This window comes from Chinchilla lanigera, unplaced genomic scaffold (assembly GCF_000276665.1).
Source record: "Chinchilla lanigera isolate Chin_1 unplaced genomic scaffold, ChiLan1.0 scaffold00040, whole genome shotgun sequence".
NCBI lineage: Eukaryota > Metazoa > Chordata > Mammalia > Rodentia > Chinchillidae > Chinchilla > Chinchilla lanigera.
In genome coordinates this window covers 1,764,508-1,781,642 of record NW_004955441.1, presented here as the reverse complement: position 1 = coordinate 1,781,642, position 17,135 = coordinate 1,764,508, and the positions used below count along the sequence as shown (strand labels likewise).

At 40.4% G+C, this 17,135-nt stretch overlaps 1 protein-coding gene across 8 annotated transcripts in view; it reads right to left on the bottom strand.

The window, feature by feature from the left end:
* Rasgrp3 (RAS guanyl releasing protein 3 (calcium and DAG-regulated)) overlaps nucleotides 1-17,135 on the bottom strand; it is a 107,140-nt gene that overhangs the window by 4,755 nt on the left and 85,250 nt on the right. For 7 of the 8 annotated variants that reach the window (XM_005390851.2, XM_005390850.2, XM_005390854.2 and 4 more), the window contains 4 exons: nucleotides 16,504-16,620; nucleotides 14,315-14,430; nucleotides 6,686-6,833; nucleotides 2,135-2,171 (listed from right to left, as the gene is read on the bottom strand). In XM_005390851.2, the coding sequence (XP_005390908.1) occupies nucleotides 2,135-2,171; nucleotides 6,686-6,833; nucleotides 14,315-14,430; nucleotides 16,504-16,620 (418 nt within the window). The remainder of the gene's footprint in view (nucleotides 1-2,134; nucleotides 2,172-6,685; nucleotides 6,834-14,314; nucleotides 14,431-16,503; nucleotides 16,621-17,135) is intronic. The other variant, XM_005390856.2, reaches the window with a different exon arrangement.

The following is a 17,135-nucleotide window of genomic DNA, read 5'->3' as shown; positions in this document are numbered from 1 at the left end:
GGCAAAAGACTTTATCTTCTGCTTGCTTTCTTTCAGTGAATTCATTCTTACAGTTCTCTCATTTAATCGAAATTCATAAATTATGGCTAAATACTTTGTGCAAATAATTCACACTGTGAACAGCATTCATCTGAATTAAGCAGTCATCTGTGATTAAGATGTTTTATTTATTATACTTTTCTTTTGTGTGTGGGAGGGTACCAGAGTACTGGAGATTGAATTTAGGGTCTTTGCACTGAATTACATCCCCAATCCTTCTTTTGTTTTTTATTTTGAAACAAGGTGTCACTAAGTCACGGAGTTCCCCAGGCTGGGCTTGAATTTGTGACCCTCCTGCCTTAGCTTACCCAGAGTACTCAGATTACAGTGTGCATCACCATAGCTGGCTTAGTTTTATTATATTTTTCAAGAGCATTATCACATTGTGTGTGTGTGCTTATTTGTTTGTTTTGAGACAGGGTCTTAGTAAGTAATTCAGGCTAGCTTTAAACTATGTAGCCCAAACTGGCCGTGGCAATCTTCCTGCCTCAGCCTCCAAACAGCTGGGATTACAGGCATGCGCCACCACCCATAGCTATCATATTCTTAAAAGGACCCGTATAAACTCAGTATAAAATATTCAGCAACTTACTAAACATTATTATATATAATGATACCTTTGTTGTCACACTGCTCCAAGATTGAATTTTACACTACTCGAACAGCAAAGTTAGAAAAAAATCTGCTCGGTATTTGTAACTTTGCTTGATTGTTGAACAGAAAACCCTACTTTAAAAAATCTGTACAGGCAGAGGGTGAGCCATGTGCCACGTCTCACTGTGGACGTGAAGGGGCAGTGCCTCAGTCTAAGCGCTGCTTTTGCCCAGATAACATATAGTGCTTGTAACTGTTAGTGCATTAAACATTAGTCATTGTGCTTTTCTGCACTTTATTTGCAAAAAAATATTGTAGCCATGGCTCCAAAGAAAACTAGTGATAGTTTAGATAAGGTAAGAGGAAAACTGTGAGGACCACAGCAGAGCTAAAGAAAACATATATGGACCAAAATGTGTAATAGATATTGTGAAATAGAAAAAGTTCAAATGGGAAAGGGACACCAGGGAGGGAGGAAGGGGGAAAGGAAGGAAGGAAGGAAGGGAAAAGAAAAAAGAGAATAGAAGGATAATATTGAAACAAAGCTTTTGTAAATGGGGGGATAGGGGCTGAAGGGAGGGGAGGGGAAAGGAAAAAAAAAGAAGAATCAAGATATATTTGTACAGGTACAAATTCCTTATGATGAATGTGATCATATATATCTAAAATGTATCAATAAAATTAATTTTAAAAAACACAAAACAAAAAGAAATCATTGTGAAATTTATTAAAGTCTTGCAGAAATGGATTTATAAGTGTAAATTTGTGGCCTCCAAACCAATTACTTGGTTTTTCATTATATCATATGGGAAAAACATGCTCAGTTCTCAGACTTTTTGATATTTGAACAGGAATCCGAAACAAACTGAGTTCGACAACTATCACTATTAAGCGTGTGTGTGTGTGTGTGTGTGTGTGTGTGTGTGTATCAACACATTTCTAAATGCTTAAGATGCATGCATGTTACATTTGTCAAATATAGACTCTTTTATAAACTTCAATTAAATAAGAGAAGTATATGAATGAATTCATTGGAACTGAAAAAATAAGTTCTAAAGATTCTTTTTTTCATTATCATCTGTGTGACTTTGTAAAAAAAGGGCCAGCTACATGACCATAGGAAGAAGTGCCTGTGTATTACAGAAATGGCTGTGTACGGGGTTTTTTTGCCTTTGAAGAGAAAGATTTTCATACACAGTATTTTAGTTAGGGCTCATACTGCAGAATCCCAGGTCCTACCTTTACAGCATGGGGATGGTTCCCAGGGGGCTGGGGATGAAGGCTACATGTCTGCAGTGTTGACACATAACAAGCTAAAAAATTAAAATTTCGCCCCTCCCAACTCCAGGGTCTCCTGAACATCATTTCTCTTCAGTCACCAGTGGCCCAAGAGACCCAAGTTCTCAACGAAGCCAACAGTGTCTTTGTTTAACCAGGAAAATTTGATTCCTACCCCAAGTGCCAAATTTTAAAAATATGTAACAAAATAACTTTTTTTTACCTTTGCATTTATATCCTTGCTTGATTATGCCCCAGAGCTGTAACAAAAGAAAAAGGAATGTTAGGGAATGGGAAGAGAAATCTGGAAGGAAAACTGGGCTGCGCCCAAGGAAGTCCTGGGATGCTTCAGGACTGCCGGGCACAAACAGGATGTAGCTGCCCTGAACACCCTTCCTGTCAGACACAAGACCCCTCTTACAGTGGACTCCAGCTGAGGTGATAGCAGGATTCTACTTCCCTTTTCTTTCCTACAGCCAAGTGGGAGGCCAAATGGGAAACTGAACTTGATGCCCTGTTGGGCTTTGATGAAGCGCTCAGCAGACTCTACAGGAAAGAGGACTGCTTGGTCTTTGGAAGCCCCTCATTCCCTCTGCCTTCCTTTTAGTGACACTTGCAGCCCTTGGACCCTTAACAGGAGATACAGCAATCTAAGAAGTGCACTTATTAATATGGATTTTGCACTTGTTTTCTGAGTGCTTGTACTGTATCTCAAAGATTACAGAAGAGGAAGCAATCTTCTTTAGTCACATATTGAGGGTCCACAGTGTGCTCTGTGCTTGGTTTGTGTCAGGGCGGCAGGAGCTGTAGAAAAGGCTCAGATTCTGCCAACTACATGGTTAATTAAGTAGGAAGTGATTATGAAATGAAAATTATAGGAAGTCACTGTTTTGACTAAGAAGATGTGCTGAGCTCCAAAAGACCAGACTCAATCAAAATGGACTCACCCATGCTAAAGTTCCGTGTTACCCAGTGGAAACTATGCTTTGTATCTGACCTTCCCACAAAGCAGGAGACAGTGAGAGATTACAGCCAGATTTCCCAGACAGGCCAGTTTCAACTTCACGATAATGCAGTTGCCCATGCTGTTTTTATCCTTACGCACACACAGACACAGAACCTGAAGTTAACCAGGGAGTTACTTCTTTATTCTTCCGTCTCTCTTTTGCCTGCCTGGCCATGAAAGTAACTTAGATACGACCAGTCTGCTTCTTATTCTTTGTTTCTGCTTTCTTTAGCTCTTTTCTGTCTATAAATCCAACCTCCCATGCTTGGCTCACTGGGCCATTGATTCTATTTTATAGAAGAAAATATTGCCTGGTTCTAGAATAAAAAATAAAGTCAAGTAAGATCTTAAGCCAAGTTGCTGTAATGTTATGATTTGCTCAATATAACAAATGCCCGGGGCGGGTGTGAGGGCTGGGTTCAATAAGGAATCTGCTGGGGCAGCTCAGGGGGTGTCCTGGGGTGGTATCTCTGCTCCTTCTAGATGCCACGAGGAAGGTGGCCTTGCTATGTCCTTCCTTTGCTTCCCCACAGCACTTACACAGGGGCAGCACGGACACCAGACGTCTGCAGTACCAGGCTCCACTCAACTCAATGGGCTTAGCTCAACTAGAAAAGCTGCACGCCCAACCTTTTCATGGTGAGGTTACGTGGCTTCTGTTTACTTAATAAATGATGTTGAACGAAGCAGGGCCAACAGCCTCCTGGGGAAGTGTGGGTACTGTCCCCAGTGTATCAAGGGCAATGGGCATCATGGTCCTCTAAGAAGAATACGTAGCTGCCACTATGAAGGCATCATCGAGACTGCTCCTTTCCTCTCCCTGACAGTGAAATTCTACCAGTGGAAAGCTCAAAGATTCTGTTATGGTTTGAGTCCAGGTGTCCCCTCAAAGGCTTGTGCAGTTTTATATGGGCCATTTTTGGAGGCACCTGAATCTTCAGTGTGTGATTGATCGCTGGTGCAATGCTGGGGTTCAGGGTGGGTGATGGCCGGATCAGTCCACTGATTGGACTGGCACTGCCCTAATCCCAGCTTCCTGGATACAGTGCAAAAGGGGCAGAAAGACACTGTTGAGGTTTGGTTGTTGATTCTGCTGTCTTCTGCCACGATGAAATGTTGCCCCTCTGCCACACTGCCCTGGCTTGGAGCCAGCCAATTATGAACTGAAACCTCTACAAACCGTGAGATAAATAAACGTTTCCTCCTTTAACCTTGGCTGTTGGGTATTTTGTCTCAGCAATGAGAGAAAAGTAACTAGGAAAGATTGTTTTGAGCCTTAAAAGTTATTTGGGGAGCCGGGACTCCGCAGCACAGTGCCTGCCTGGCCAGCCTGAGGTCCTGAGTTTGATTCCCGATACCAAAAAAAAGTCATCTGGGGAAACAGGGACATAGATCTCTGGCAAATGGGAAGAAGGAGAGATGCAGGAGGTGAGAAGGAGAGGGGAAGGAGAAGTACAAAGGATTAAAGTATAATATACACATGTACCAACTCCCCAAGATGAAAGTATTCATTATGTGTTTGCAAACAGATAAACTTTAAAATATTTTTTTAAACTAAAGTTAGGAGACAGTTGGGTGTGGTGGTACAGGCCTGTAATCCCAGCAGTCTGGAAAGCTGAGGCAGGAGGATCACAAATTCAAGCCTAGTCTGGGCAATTTAATGATTTAGCAAGACACTATCACTAAATAAACAAACAAACAAATAAATAAAGGCTGGGGAGGTAGCTCAGTGCAAGGATCCCAGGTTCAAGCCCTAATACCACAAATAAAATGAAACAAAATAAAATAAAAATTTTAAAAGCTAGTTGGTCCTTCAGAACATGTTATTAAGGTGCAAATACCTCTTGGGGCAGGGTAACATGCTGCCTTGGAGACAGGAAGGATTACTGGACAACTAATTGGTAGTAAGGCTCAGAAGGAGAGCAAAGACTAGAAAAGAGATAGGGATAGGAGACCATGGGTAACCAGGATAGTCACATCTTGCCATGAAATATGAGAATTTGTATTGTTCCATGATTCCTTTCAATGATACATCTTTAGAGTTATATTTAGAAATTTTTTGAAAAGCAATGCACTTTGTAATGTATGTGAATGAAGACCAAATCGAACTGTACCAAGAAGACAAAAGGGAGAGACAGGACAGAAGGTCTGGACAGCAAGGTCAAGGTAAGACCTTGAGAGCTGATAAGAGCCTTCTGACTCTCATACTCCACCAAAGGGCACAGGACTTCCAGCTGAGCCATGCCGCGCCTAACGGCCGGACATTTTGTTTAGTGGGTTCCATGTTGCAGGAGAGTGTCACACATGGCCCCATCCCCCTTTGGCATTTTTGGGTCTAGAAACTTCTAAAACTTCCCATCAGAATAGAGAACTAGCAATCTGTGAAAAAGGAGGCGCATTTGTTTTACAATAAAGTGGTCGTTAATGTGCTCCCAGTGGAACCACTAAGAGAAGAGGAATTTCTCCTTCCCTGGGGTGGGGAGGGACAGCTAGTAGACTGGCCTTGCGCCTTGACCGCATGAGGTGCTGTGACCACCCAGGGTGACGTTTGCTGAAACAGCTACCTATTTACCACTCTCAGAAGTGTGTGTGCTTGAACACAAACTCCACCCTTGGGCTTTCCATTGCCATTTTTTTTTTTAGACAGGATCTCACTATATCGCCCAGGCTGGCTTCAAACTTGTGGCAATCTTCCTACCTCAGCATCCCAAGTGCTGGGATTACAGGCATGTGCCACCAGCCCAAGCTCCAAAGCTTCAAGCATGGGATGGGAAAAATGTAATATGATGATAGCATAAAACACCAGCAAGACATTAAGTGGGACATGACTGCTGAAGAAAGCCGACATAAGTGAGCCCTGGCATTGAGAAAAAGGAGCAGTGTGCTGGGCCGCCCTCAACTGAAATACCACTTTTGCCATTTTCTTTAAATTGGGTCTTAACTAGAAAACAGGCAGAGCCCGAGAATCTCTGCTTAAGGCTGGGGCCAAAAGCTGACTCCACTTCCCAAAGAGTTATCCAACACAGGGGTGGGTGGGGCGGGGTGTGTGCGATCTGCAGGTGTTGCACCGGGGTGCGCTGAGTGGAGGATTCAGAGTCAGAACACATGTTTAGGTCTCAGCTCTGGTAATCATGAGCTGCGTGGTCCTGGGCACCTGGTTAGCCTCCCTGTAGCTCTCTATCTTCTTAGACAAAATGGAGAGAGGAAAACATCTGCCTCAAGGGCTGACTGTGAAGATTAATTACACTAATGTCCACTGAAGTACTTTGTTACTGTTAAGTGTTAAGTCAATATTATTTATTATTATAACCATCTCTCCAAAAGACTTTTCTCCTTTTTGAATTGAGAAGGACTGAGCCATGCCATGATGGATTTCTGCTGACAAATGCATACAAATGAGTGCTGGAAGGAACTGGCGGAGATAAATGCTCCTCCTAATTGCCACCACTTGTGAATATTGGAGATGAAGCAGGCCTCTTTGGGCTGACTGACACCTTTCTCTCGGCAGCAGTTAGCAGACAAACTGCTCTCTCAAGCTAACAGGTTTCACCAACCTTCCCAGTTCTTGCCAGCCTTGCACTCAGATCACAGCTCAACTGACTGATCTTGTTTTTGCTTTTATTTCACCTTTAACTTCACAGGACCATCCTGTTTTACTTCTGATCCTACGCAGCCCATGGCTTCTATTTAGTGTGTCATTTTCCTACTTTTTCAGAATGCTGCAAAAATAACTGCACCCAAGAGAAAACAGTAGAAAACGAGACTTACGAATCCAGCACAGTGTTCACAGAAGGTTGGCTTGAGATAGGTCATCTCCTGAAAGTTATGGACAAATCCTGGTCCCATTTTACAGTGTAGTTGGGATTTAGCTCTCAGGAAGTAGGCCATCATTTCGTCTTTACTGATTAGGCCATCCCTGTTAGGAGAATCAAAGGAGGGAAGGATCCTTGAATACCATATTGCTAAATAGTTGCCCCAATTCAATCACCCGCTTCCAAAGCTTTGTGGCCAAAAGCAGCTGAGGAATATTCACTTGCCTGTTACCTCTGAAAGGAGGGGAGGACCTTAAAGGACAGCTTCGGGTGGTCAAAGACTTTTCAGTATGCAGAAAATTATGTGCACACAAGTCAAGTCAGTGTGAATAAGTGTGTGTGAGTGTGTGTGCATGCAGGACCATGCACATATGTGCATACATGTGGCCTGTGTACTCCAGTTCAGAAAGTCTCCTCCCTTCCTCAGAGGCAGCTTCCAGAAGGATGTCTTTCTAGCCCTTGCCTACCAACAGGGTTGCAAGAACTGGGCTGCGGCGGGAGGTAGGGGATTGTTCCAATCGGGCCCAGCATTCTCACACCTCTTCAGCTTCAGGCCGTGCAGGCTGCTGGCTGGGTGATCTCATCCAGGTCTCACTGCTCACAGCCCGGTGACTACAGCAATTCTTGCAGATCTTCTCCACACAGAGCCAACCTTTAATTCCACCCATCTTGCTCCCCAGCTCGTCACCTACTCTGGCTTCTTATTTATCAAAAAAGATCAAATGCACTTGATATAGGCAAGCTCCATACTAGGTGTTGGAGACTGTACTCTTCCTAATCACTTCACAGATTCTTCCTATCTCCTCTGTCCTCTCCTGGGTCTTTCTATGGCATAGGAAGAGAGGTTCTCATCTCTGCTCTCCAGCCTCTGCAGGATTCTGCACCTTCCCAGCTCTGCTCAGTCCTTTCATCTGTTTCTTCCTCTGTTTGTAAATATGCTCTAGACTTTTCATCCAGATGAACTTCTTTCCTCAGGTCTGCTGTCATTTCACACTGTCTTGGCTTCTCTCCTTTTGAACTCCCAAAGTTTTCAAAAGCAGTAATGATCAGACTTTTTCCCCATTTCCATCCATGTTATGGTGGATATTTAGATGTCCCCCCGAAGCCTCATTTGCTCATAGATGTGGCTTTTGGGAGGTGACTGGATCATGAGTGCATGATACTCAATAGTGGATTGGTCCACTGAGGAGTCTATAGTTACAAGTGATGTTAGGAGGTGAAGCCTGATTGGATGAGGTAGATCTGGGGGCGTGACCTCACAAGGTCTGTCTCTCTCCTCCCTCAGTCCCCTGTGATTCTTCTCACAACCAGGCAATGAGCAGTTTATCCTCTGCTATGCCACTCTGCCTTGGAGCCAGCTGACTATGGAGCCAAACCTCTACAAACTGTGAGCCAAAATAAACCTTTCCTCAAGTCATGGGTGTCAGGTATTGTGTCTGTGATGAGAAAGTACCTAAGACAATCCATTATGCTTCACACAGTTAAGGTTCTGAGCCTACATTCTACTGACCCTGTCACCAAGGACACAGTCAGTGGCCGCTCCTCACTGTTTGGGATTGCTGACCTCCTGGCAGCATGTCATAGGGGGACATGTTTTCTTTGGACACACTCCTCTGCGCACTCCATGATCCCATGCTGCCCTGGTTTTCTTCCTCTCTGGCTCCCCTTTCTGAGGCACTTCTGCAGGACCTATTTACTGCTTTCAGACTCTACACGCAGAAGGGAAGTCTCTGCAGGCTTATTCCAGACTTAACTGACGATCCCTTTCCTGTCTCATATACAAAATAACTTAAATAATACCTAATAACATTTATTGATTCTATTTATTAACAATACTTTCTTGATAAAATATATAAAAATTGAAGAGTCATTTAGTGTGTTGCTCAGTTTTTATTTATTTATTTATTTTTTTTCTTTTGAGACAAGATTTTGCTGTGTAGTTCAAGGCTCGCTTTAAACTTACTACATAGCTAGGCTGGCCTAGAGCTGTCAGTGATCTTCCTGCCTCATGCTCCTGTATATTATAGGATTATAGGTATGTGCTACCATGGCCAGCTGATCTTAAGAAAAGCAAGTTTTCCTGAGATCTCTCCATTAAATCAGAAACACACATAAGGAGCCTAGTTTCTTGTTGAAAGCTAAAGGAGAAAAAGGATATATAGACCAGCAGACTATAGATACATGGAGGTAGATATAAATACAGATAGAGTCACTGGGTCACACAATGCAGCGACTGCACTTACTACCATATAAAGTAAATATGGCCTCTGGAACACAATCACAGGCAGCAACTCTGGCTCAGGCCCTTCCCTGGCTTAATTGTAAAAGAAAGAGCAATGCTTGTTACTTAACATGTGCATCATCTTTCATCATGTAGATCTATTACTATGGTGGCTGGTATCTAAAATGTCCCCACAAAAGGCCCACTGTATTGAAGGTTGTACAGGGCCTTTTAGGAAGTGACTGGATCATGAAGCCTTGAGTGGATTAACCCACTGATGAGATCATAATTTGACGGCGTTATTGGGAAGCGATACAAACAGGAGGTGAGGCCTAATTGAAAGTAGTAGATCACAGGGCCAGGACCCCAGGGACTATGTCTAGGTGCTGACCCCTTCCCATCTGGCTCTGTCTTATACACTCTGTTTCCCGGCTACCATGAAGTGGGCAGCCTTCCTTCCACCATGATATTTCTGTCCTGCCACAGGCTAAAAGCAACGGAAGCAGCTAACCATGGACTGAAACCTCTAAAACCACAAGCCAAAATAAACTTGCCTCTTTTAAATGTATTTATGTCAGGTATGTCGTCACAGCAATGGAAAGCCAACTAACACAGTTACTAACAAGCAGCTGCCTAGTTCGGTGCTACATTTTCCAGCCCGCTAAGGCTGGCCCTGGGTTTTTTGTTAGTTTACTTGTTATGGAGCTGGGGATTGAATCTCAAGCCTTCACGTGGAACTACAACCCCCAGTCTCTTTTATTCTTCAAGATAGGGTCTTGCTAAGTCACTAAGTGGCACAAGCCAGGCTGGAACTTGAGTCTTCCTGCCTCAGTCTCCCAGAGTTCTGGAACTACAAGTGTGTGCCATCATGCTCAGTGGGCCCCAGCACTGACTCACAGAATCCTTTGTGCTCATATCCATCCTAGTTGCATTCTGATAGCCAAAGAGATGGACCAGCTCTAGTCTTGAAGTTCTAAATGGATTTCTAGCTGAGTGAATGGAGATGTTTCATTTAGTCACTGAAATCTCCCTAAGTGGCTTAAAACCAATGACTTTTCTCCATGAGGTCTTTCATGAGAGCCAGATCAAAAGTAAATAGCCACTGGTCATGATGGCCCATGCTTGTAATCTCTGCTACTCAGGAGGCTGAAGCAAGAGGATTCCAAGTTTCAACCCAGACTGGGCAATTTAGTAAGCCCTGTCTCAAAATTTAAAAAACAAATGTTGGGGATGTAGCTCAGGGTAAAAGGGTAATCTCCAGTACTGAAAAAAAAAAAGTTAACTATCCCCTAGGGCAGTGACGGTGAAGCCATGGCACTTGTGCTGCAGCAGCAGGCACAGAGTCCTCTCCATTGCCACCCCAGCCACGTCAACCCAGCAGCCAAGCGTCAGAAAACAGTTGTTTCTTCTAAACTAAAACCTCAGTGTTCAGGTTTAATTGCACTGTTGGCACTCTACGATAAATAAGAAGGTTTTGGGTTGCAGTGTGGCACTCAGTCTGGAAAAGGTTCGCCATCACTGCTCTAGGGGAACAGTTACCTAAGAGCATCTTGAGGAAAAGCAGACTCTTGAGATGCAAGTAGGGGATAGGAGAGGGTTCTTTGCTAAATACAGAGGAAAGACACTGCTCAACTAGGAAGGAGCAACTAGGATAAAGGAGGGGAGAGGAAAAAGAAGGAAGAGGAAAATATATGTATAAGTATACACAGGATAGCTAGGATAATTGTACTACTAATATCTGTTGGTTTTTTGAAAGGAACTGTTAATGTATAATTGTTTGATCCATCTTGCATACCTATATCTGGTTATATATATAACCATTTTAAAGATGACATTAGGTAATATAACAACCATTGTTAATATCCTATCACCATGTTTTGAAATTCTGTAACATTTTTATTGTTCGCTATGCTGTTTTATTTATGTATTTGTTTTTGTTATTTGGGTTTTTTTTAAATGAAAAACAAAATTTATATGTATACATAAGGATAGCTGGAATAGGTGTACTGCTGATGTCTGTGGTTTATTGAAAGGAACAGTCAATGCTTAAAATTTTCTTTTTTCTTGACCAATTTTGCACGCTTGAATTTGGTTATCAGCATAACTGATCTGAAAAAAACAATATGCAGTATAAGAACCATTGCTGAGCTCCTACCATCTCGTATGGTGCAGCTTTGCATCATTCCCAATGTTTTTTTTAAATTGTTACTGTCTCTGATTGTTTGATCAATCTCACATTCATATGTCCGGTGGACTGAGCAACTCTGTTGAAGATAACAGTATGTAATGTAGCAACCACTGTTAGTTCCTGTCATTTTGTTTTGAAGTTATGTATCATTTTTGTTGTTTTTGTGTTGTCTTGATTTTGTCTTCACTGTTGTTTTATTAGTTTTTTTTTTAATTAAAAAAAGCAAATAAATTTGGGAAACAATGAGTTAGCCCATCATCCTCTAGGAGAGCACAACACACTGTGGCCTGTTAAAAGCTGGAGGAATTCATGTAAGAGAAGCACCCCCACCTATTAGATTTCATCATGCATTTCCCACACTTGACTAATTAATGCCTTTCTGTGTAACATAGTTTGGAAAACAGTACCTCAGAGAATATTCTGTCTAGAGAACCAGCAGAGAAAATAAATGAAAATGGGAAAGTGATTTTAAATCCATGTCCTACTTACATATCACTTACAGTAACAAACTAAGGGAAGAAGTGGATAGTTAGCAGATAACTTAAATTTGAATTTGTAAAGGGAATTTGTTTCTCCTCACATGATTTAATTTTAAAGTATTCATTGCTTGGGGTACATAATGAATACAAATTTAAGATTTTAAATAGTAGTGTTTATGTATCAAAGCTTTACTTGGTATGTTGAATGAATTACAGATTTCACTTTTTAAAAAAATTCTCATGCCAATAAAAATATTAGAAGTGTCTAATGTGACTTAATTTGAATATTTCATTAACATAAAATTCAGTAGTTCATTACAGATGATTTTTTTCATTTAGGAACTAATCTCACACAATTAAAATTTAATCCAGTTATTAATATCAGGCTTTCTCAGCAATTTTTTTTTCCTTTTTGAGACAGGGTCTCACTATGCAGTTCAGGCTGGCCTTGAGCTCACTTTGTAGCCCAGGCTGGTCTTGAACTCTCAACGATCCTCCTGCCTCAGCCTCCCGAGTGCTGGGATTACAGGCATGTGCCACCATGCCAAGCAGCAGCTATTTTTTAAATGATCATTTTTTTAAGTGAGTTGAGTTTTAGCCTTTAAAGCTATTAAAATTTTCAGGACTCATCTGAAGGTCAAGAAAAAAATTTGACTTGCATATTAAGGCAACTTTGATCAATTGAAATAAAGCACAGAGGCTACTTGGCTATCTACAGCTAGCATCTGCTTTTATAGAGATCGTAAATAATCTAAAATAAAAAATAAATAAAATAAAAAATCTTCAATGAGTTTTTTAATTTTAAAGAGTATTAAAAATTTAAAAACAATACAGAATTTCAAAACAAGACAATAGGAAATTAAAATGGCTGTTATATTGCATATTGCTATCTTCAAAGTAGTTGCTCAGATGAACAAATACAGGCATGAAAAATTGATCAAACAATTAAGTATTAACTGTTCCTTTCAATAAACCAATATAAATTAGTAGTACAATCATTTTAGCCATCTTGTGTATATATATATATTTTTCCCCTTCTTTCTTTCTTTTCTCCTTTCCCCCATCCCACTTGTTCTTGCCTTTTAAGCAGTTTCTTTCTCTTTCACAATATCTACTGTTTTTTTTGTTTTTGTTTTTGTTTTTAAAGAATAAAAGAAGGATAACATAATAATAGGGGGGACTTAGCAAATTACAGACAAAATGGTAGGAAATTATCAATGGTTATTGTTTTACATATTATTATCTACAAAATAGTTTCTCAGGAAAACAAATAGACAAATAATAGTGAGTTAGAAAACAAAAGAGGTAGGAGATTATCAAGAGTTGTTGTGCTATACTTTGGTATCTTCAAAGTGGCTTCTAAAGAAAATAAATAGAGCTATACATGAGTGACCTATTGAAAAATCATTAACTCTTCTCAATGGTTGTTGTAGGAAACACATAATAATAAACATACATTATGAAATAGGATAGGAACATTACAAACTTAACACAGTTATGGATTGATTAGTAGGAAAATATCAATGGCTGCTGTAATACATGGTGGTATCTTCAAAGTGGTTTCTCAGGAAGACAGAGATATGCAAGAAGGATCTAATAAGTAGTTACAGCCTAAGGGTTGTCAAAAATAGCATATTACCTCCTCACCAGTGACTCCTTTCACTGAGGTATGATGGCTGGAAGGAAGGCCAGGATTGAAAAGAAGGACCGAGAGACTTGCACCTGTGACTAGCAACAGGCTGTTTTCTTGTTCCTCCATAGTCATGATTACCCAGGACTCCTCGATGGAGATGACAGTCTGGCCAGAGGGAGAACGCAGACCATGCCCCAAGCCCTCTCATTCCTGTTGGACTAACTGGCACAATATCTATTGTATCTTTCAGATTTTATTTATTCTTTCAGTTTCTTACATTAGTGAAACAATACAATGCTTACACATGCAGGTCTGATTTATTTCACTTATGAGGATGGTCTCTAGTTGCATCCATTTACCTATAAAAGCCTTGAGCTTATCTTTCTTTATAGCTGAGTAATACTCCATTGTATAAAAAGACCACATCTCTTTTATCCATTCCATCAAAGCACTAAGACTGAAGCCATCAAGGTGTAAAATACAGGTAATTTTTTGCTCTGCTAATTTTTTGGGCATTTGGGTTGTTTCCAAGATACAGCTATGACAAGTTATACTGCTATAAACATTTGTGCACATATATTGCTGTGGTATGATGTTTTCAGTTCTTCTGGAAAAATATCCAGAAGGGAATAGCTGGGTTGAATGGAACATCTAATCCTAGTTTCTTGAGGAATCTCCACACTGTTATCCACAGTGGTAGCCCCAGTCTGCACTCCCACCAACAGTGGAAAAGGGTTCCTTTTCCCCCATTCAATGAATTTTAAGGTCCACTGATGCACAGGATTTTCCCAAAACTAGATCCCAGTGAGAAGTTAGACTTGCCTCACCAAAGCACTAAGACTGAAGCCATCAAGATGTAAATTACAGGTAATTTTTTGCTCTAATTATTTTTTGCTTTAAAACAGTGTTATTAAAATATACCAAAATTAAGGGCTGGGGATTTAGCTCAGTGGCAAAGCGCCTGCCCGGCAAGTGCAAGGTCGTGAGTTCGGTTCCCGGTACCGGAGAAAAACCAAAAAAAAAAAAAAAAAAAAAAAAAAAAAAAAACCAAAATTAAAACTTACTGATCTTTGTCTAGTACACAGAAGGAATCCAGGAAGGGAAAATTGGCAGCTATGCTTTCAAAATCCTCTTGAGAGATGTACCCATCATGGTCATGATCATAGTTTCTAAACACAGACTACAAAAGAAAGATAAGTATTTATTAAATGATGATTTATGAGTCAGGCTCTGAACTTGTTATTGTGAAGGTATGATAGTGTATTTTCCTTTCTATCAAGGAGCTTAGAATCTATAACTAAATCCAGAAGCCTTTGTAGTACACAAGGATAAGTAATGTGTAGAGAATAAAAATATAGCACCATGAAACAGGGAATGTAGATTAAGAAAGATTCTCAGCAAAAACAAAGTCTAAACAGAGACCTCAGGATTGAGTAGGAGTCTGGCTTGGGGAACTAATACCATGAGGATAGAAAGCCAAGCTTTAATGTTAAATTATCTCAAATATTGGAAGCATACGTTGAATGCAATGCCAATCAAAATCCCAGTGAGAAGTTTTAAATTTTTATTTACCTATCTATCTCCCCATCTATTCACTTATCTACCTACCTACCTATTTTGAGAGAAGGGATTTGTTTTAACTGAACATGCTATATCTACAGTGCCAATAGAAATGAATTTATTAATACCCTAAAATTGTTAAGAATGAGATATAGTGAGAAAGAACATGCCCTTTCAGAAATGAACCATTCTACAAAGCTATATTTATAAAAACAACATAGTACAACTTACTACAGAGAGTGAAGTCTTGAAATACATCCAGGCAATATCAAAAAGTGTCTTTTCAAGTTCACAGGGAAATTATGAATTTTCCAATAATTGCTGTTAAATTAAAATGCTAATAATCTTATAAAATAAACTGTTCCCAAACAATCCTATATGCATTAAATATTTTAATATGCAAAATAATAAAGCTATAAAAATAACAGAAGTAAGACATGAAAATCTTATGTTTCAAAATCTTTGAGTGGGAAAGGTTTGTCTTAGCATGATATTAAAGTCAGAAGATATAAAGATATTTAATTATTATAAAATACAAAATATATGAAGACATAAAGGTATTTTATTATAACAAAATACATAAAACAAAAAAGCTCAAGTAGCACACTTAAAGAAAAATGACACCAAATTATTTGCAACATGAGAGAGCAAAGACATAAAACAGGCAGTCACTAAAGTAAAAAGGCAAATAGCTAATTTCAAGGGTACCCAACTCTCTTAATAAGTATAGAAATGCAAATGAAACTTCTTTTTTTAAAAACAAATCTCTCAGGTTGGAAAACACTAAACTAATTGCTAATTTCCTAGGATATGAGACATTAGGTACGCTTGTATCAAGTAGGTGAAGTAAATAGCCAGCCTTTCTGGGGAAGGTCAGGCACATCCTGGCCTCGCCTTCCCTGGCTGCAAATTGGTTCAGCTAATACCACATCATCTTAAGATCGGGTGAAGCCTTCTGAGCCCCCTCCCTCAGCAGAAAGGCCTTCCCCACCACTCTTTTTCCTGCTGCCTCACATACTCCATAAAAGTCTTTTTTTTTCAGTGCCTCGCAGCTTCCTGGGTTGTCCAAGATGTAGAACATCCTTTCTTTTTCTTTAAACATCCTTTCCCAGCAAAAAGCACATAGACTCAATCCTACTATACCATGGGATATACTGGTCCATTAGAGGCTAAATTCAGGATCACATTTTCCATGCCTGAGATGTATTCATCTACCCCACACTAATGGTTCAACTCTTCTTCCTGTGTGAAAAATTCTGACCAAGCCTCGTCCTACATTAGGTGATTTTTCTGACCTCAATAACATTGTACTGCCATGTTACAGAACCCTGAAAATACACAGCAAGTAAAACAATCCAACTCACAGGGTGTATTCCTGCCCTCAAGTAATTTTTGTGACATATCATTGTGACCCCTGTGGGTTTTCGTGAGTGATTCTAATTCCCCTTGGTGGCAAGAAAGAAAGCAATTGGAAGTAGCTTAGAGTATGTGGGCAAATAAGAACACACTGCCAAGATGGGGGACAGGGTCTTTTTGATAGATTCTCCCCTAAAGGCTAAATTCTTCCTACCTACCAGAGAGCTGATTTCATGGACTTCATCTGGTCCATGAAATCTAACTCTTGGTAATCACAGAACATTCTGGAAAGAGAGAGGAGCCTTCTAGCACTGGGTAGTCTCCCTCAGTTACATACCTCTACTAGTTTCCTTATGTGCTTGTTGATGACCGTGGGGTCTGGCTTTGGCATCACCCCGGATGCCCAGTCCAGGGGCGCCATAGGCTTGGTGGGCGTTGTAGGGGAGGTAGGCTGCTGAAAGAAAACACACACAATTTTCAGTTCAACCGAGCCTTGCACAACTAGGACTAGGGACAAGGGGAAAGACAATTCGTACATTAATAATAACAGCAGAAATTTACATTATGCAGCACTAAACTGTCCATTCAACAATCACCTTTTGTGAATGGAATCTAATCTGTAACTAAATACATATTCAGAGAGCCCATTTTGTACAGTAGAAGCCTAAGCTTTTTTTTTTTTTTCCCCTCTGTGGGTCTGAGGATTGAACCCAGAGTCCTCATGCTGCCCTACATCCCCAGCTCTTTTTTATTTTGTTTTCCAAAGTTGCCCAGGTAGGGCTTGAACTTGTGACCCTCATGCCTTAGTCTCCCAGAATGCCAGGATTACCACATTTGGCAGTTCCACTATTTTTAAATGCAGAAAAATAAAGCACTCTCAGCCCATTCATATATCCTATCCAAGTTCTCCAAATACCACTGAATCTTTTTTTATGATTTGTATTTTATTTTTTATACATGCAAATGGTA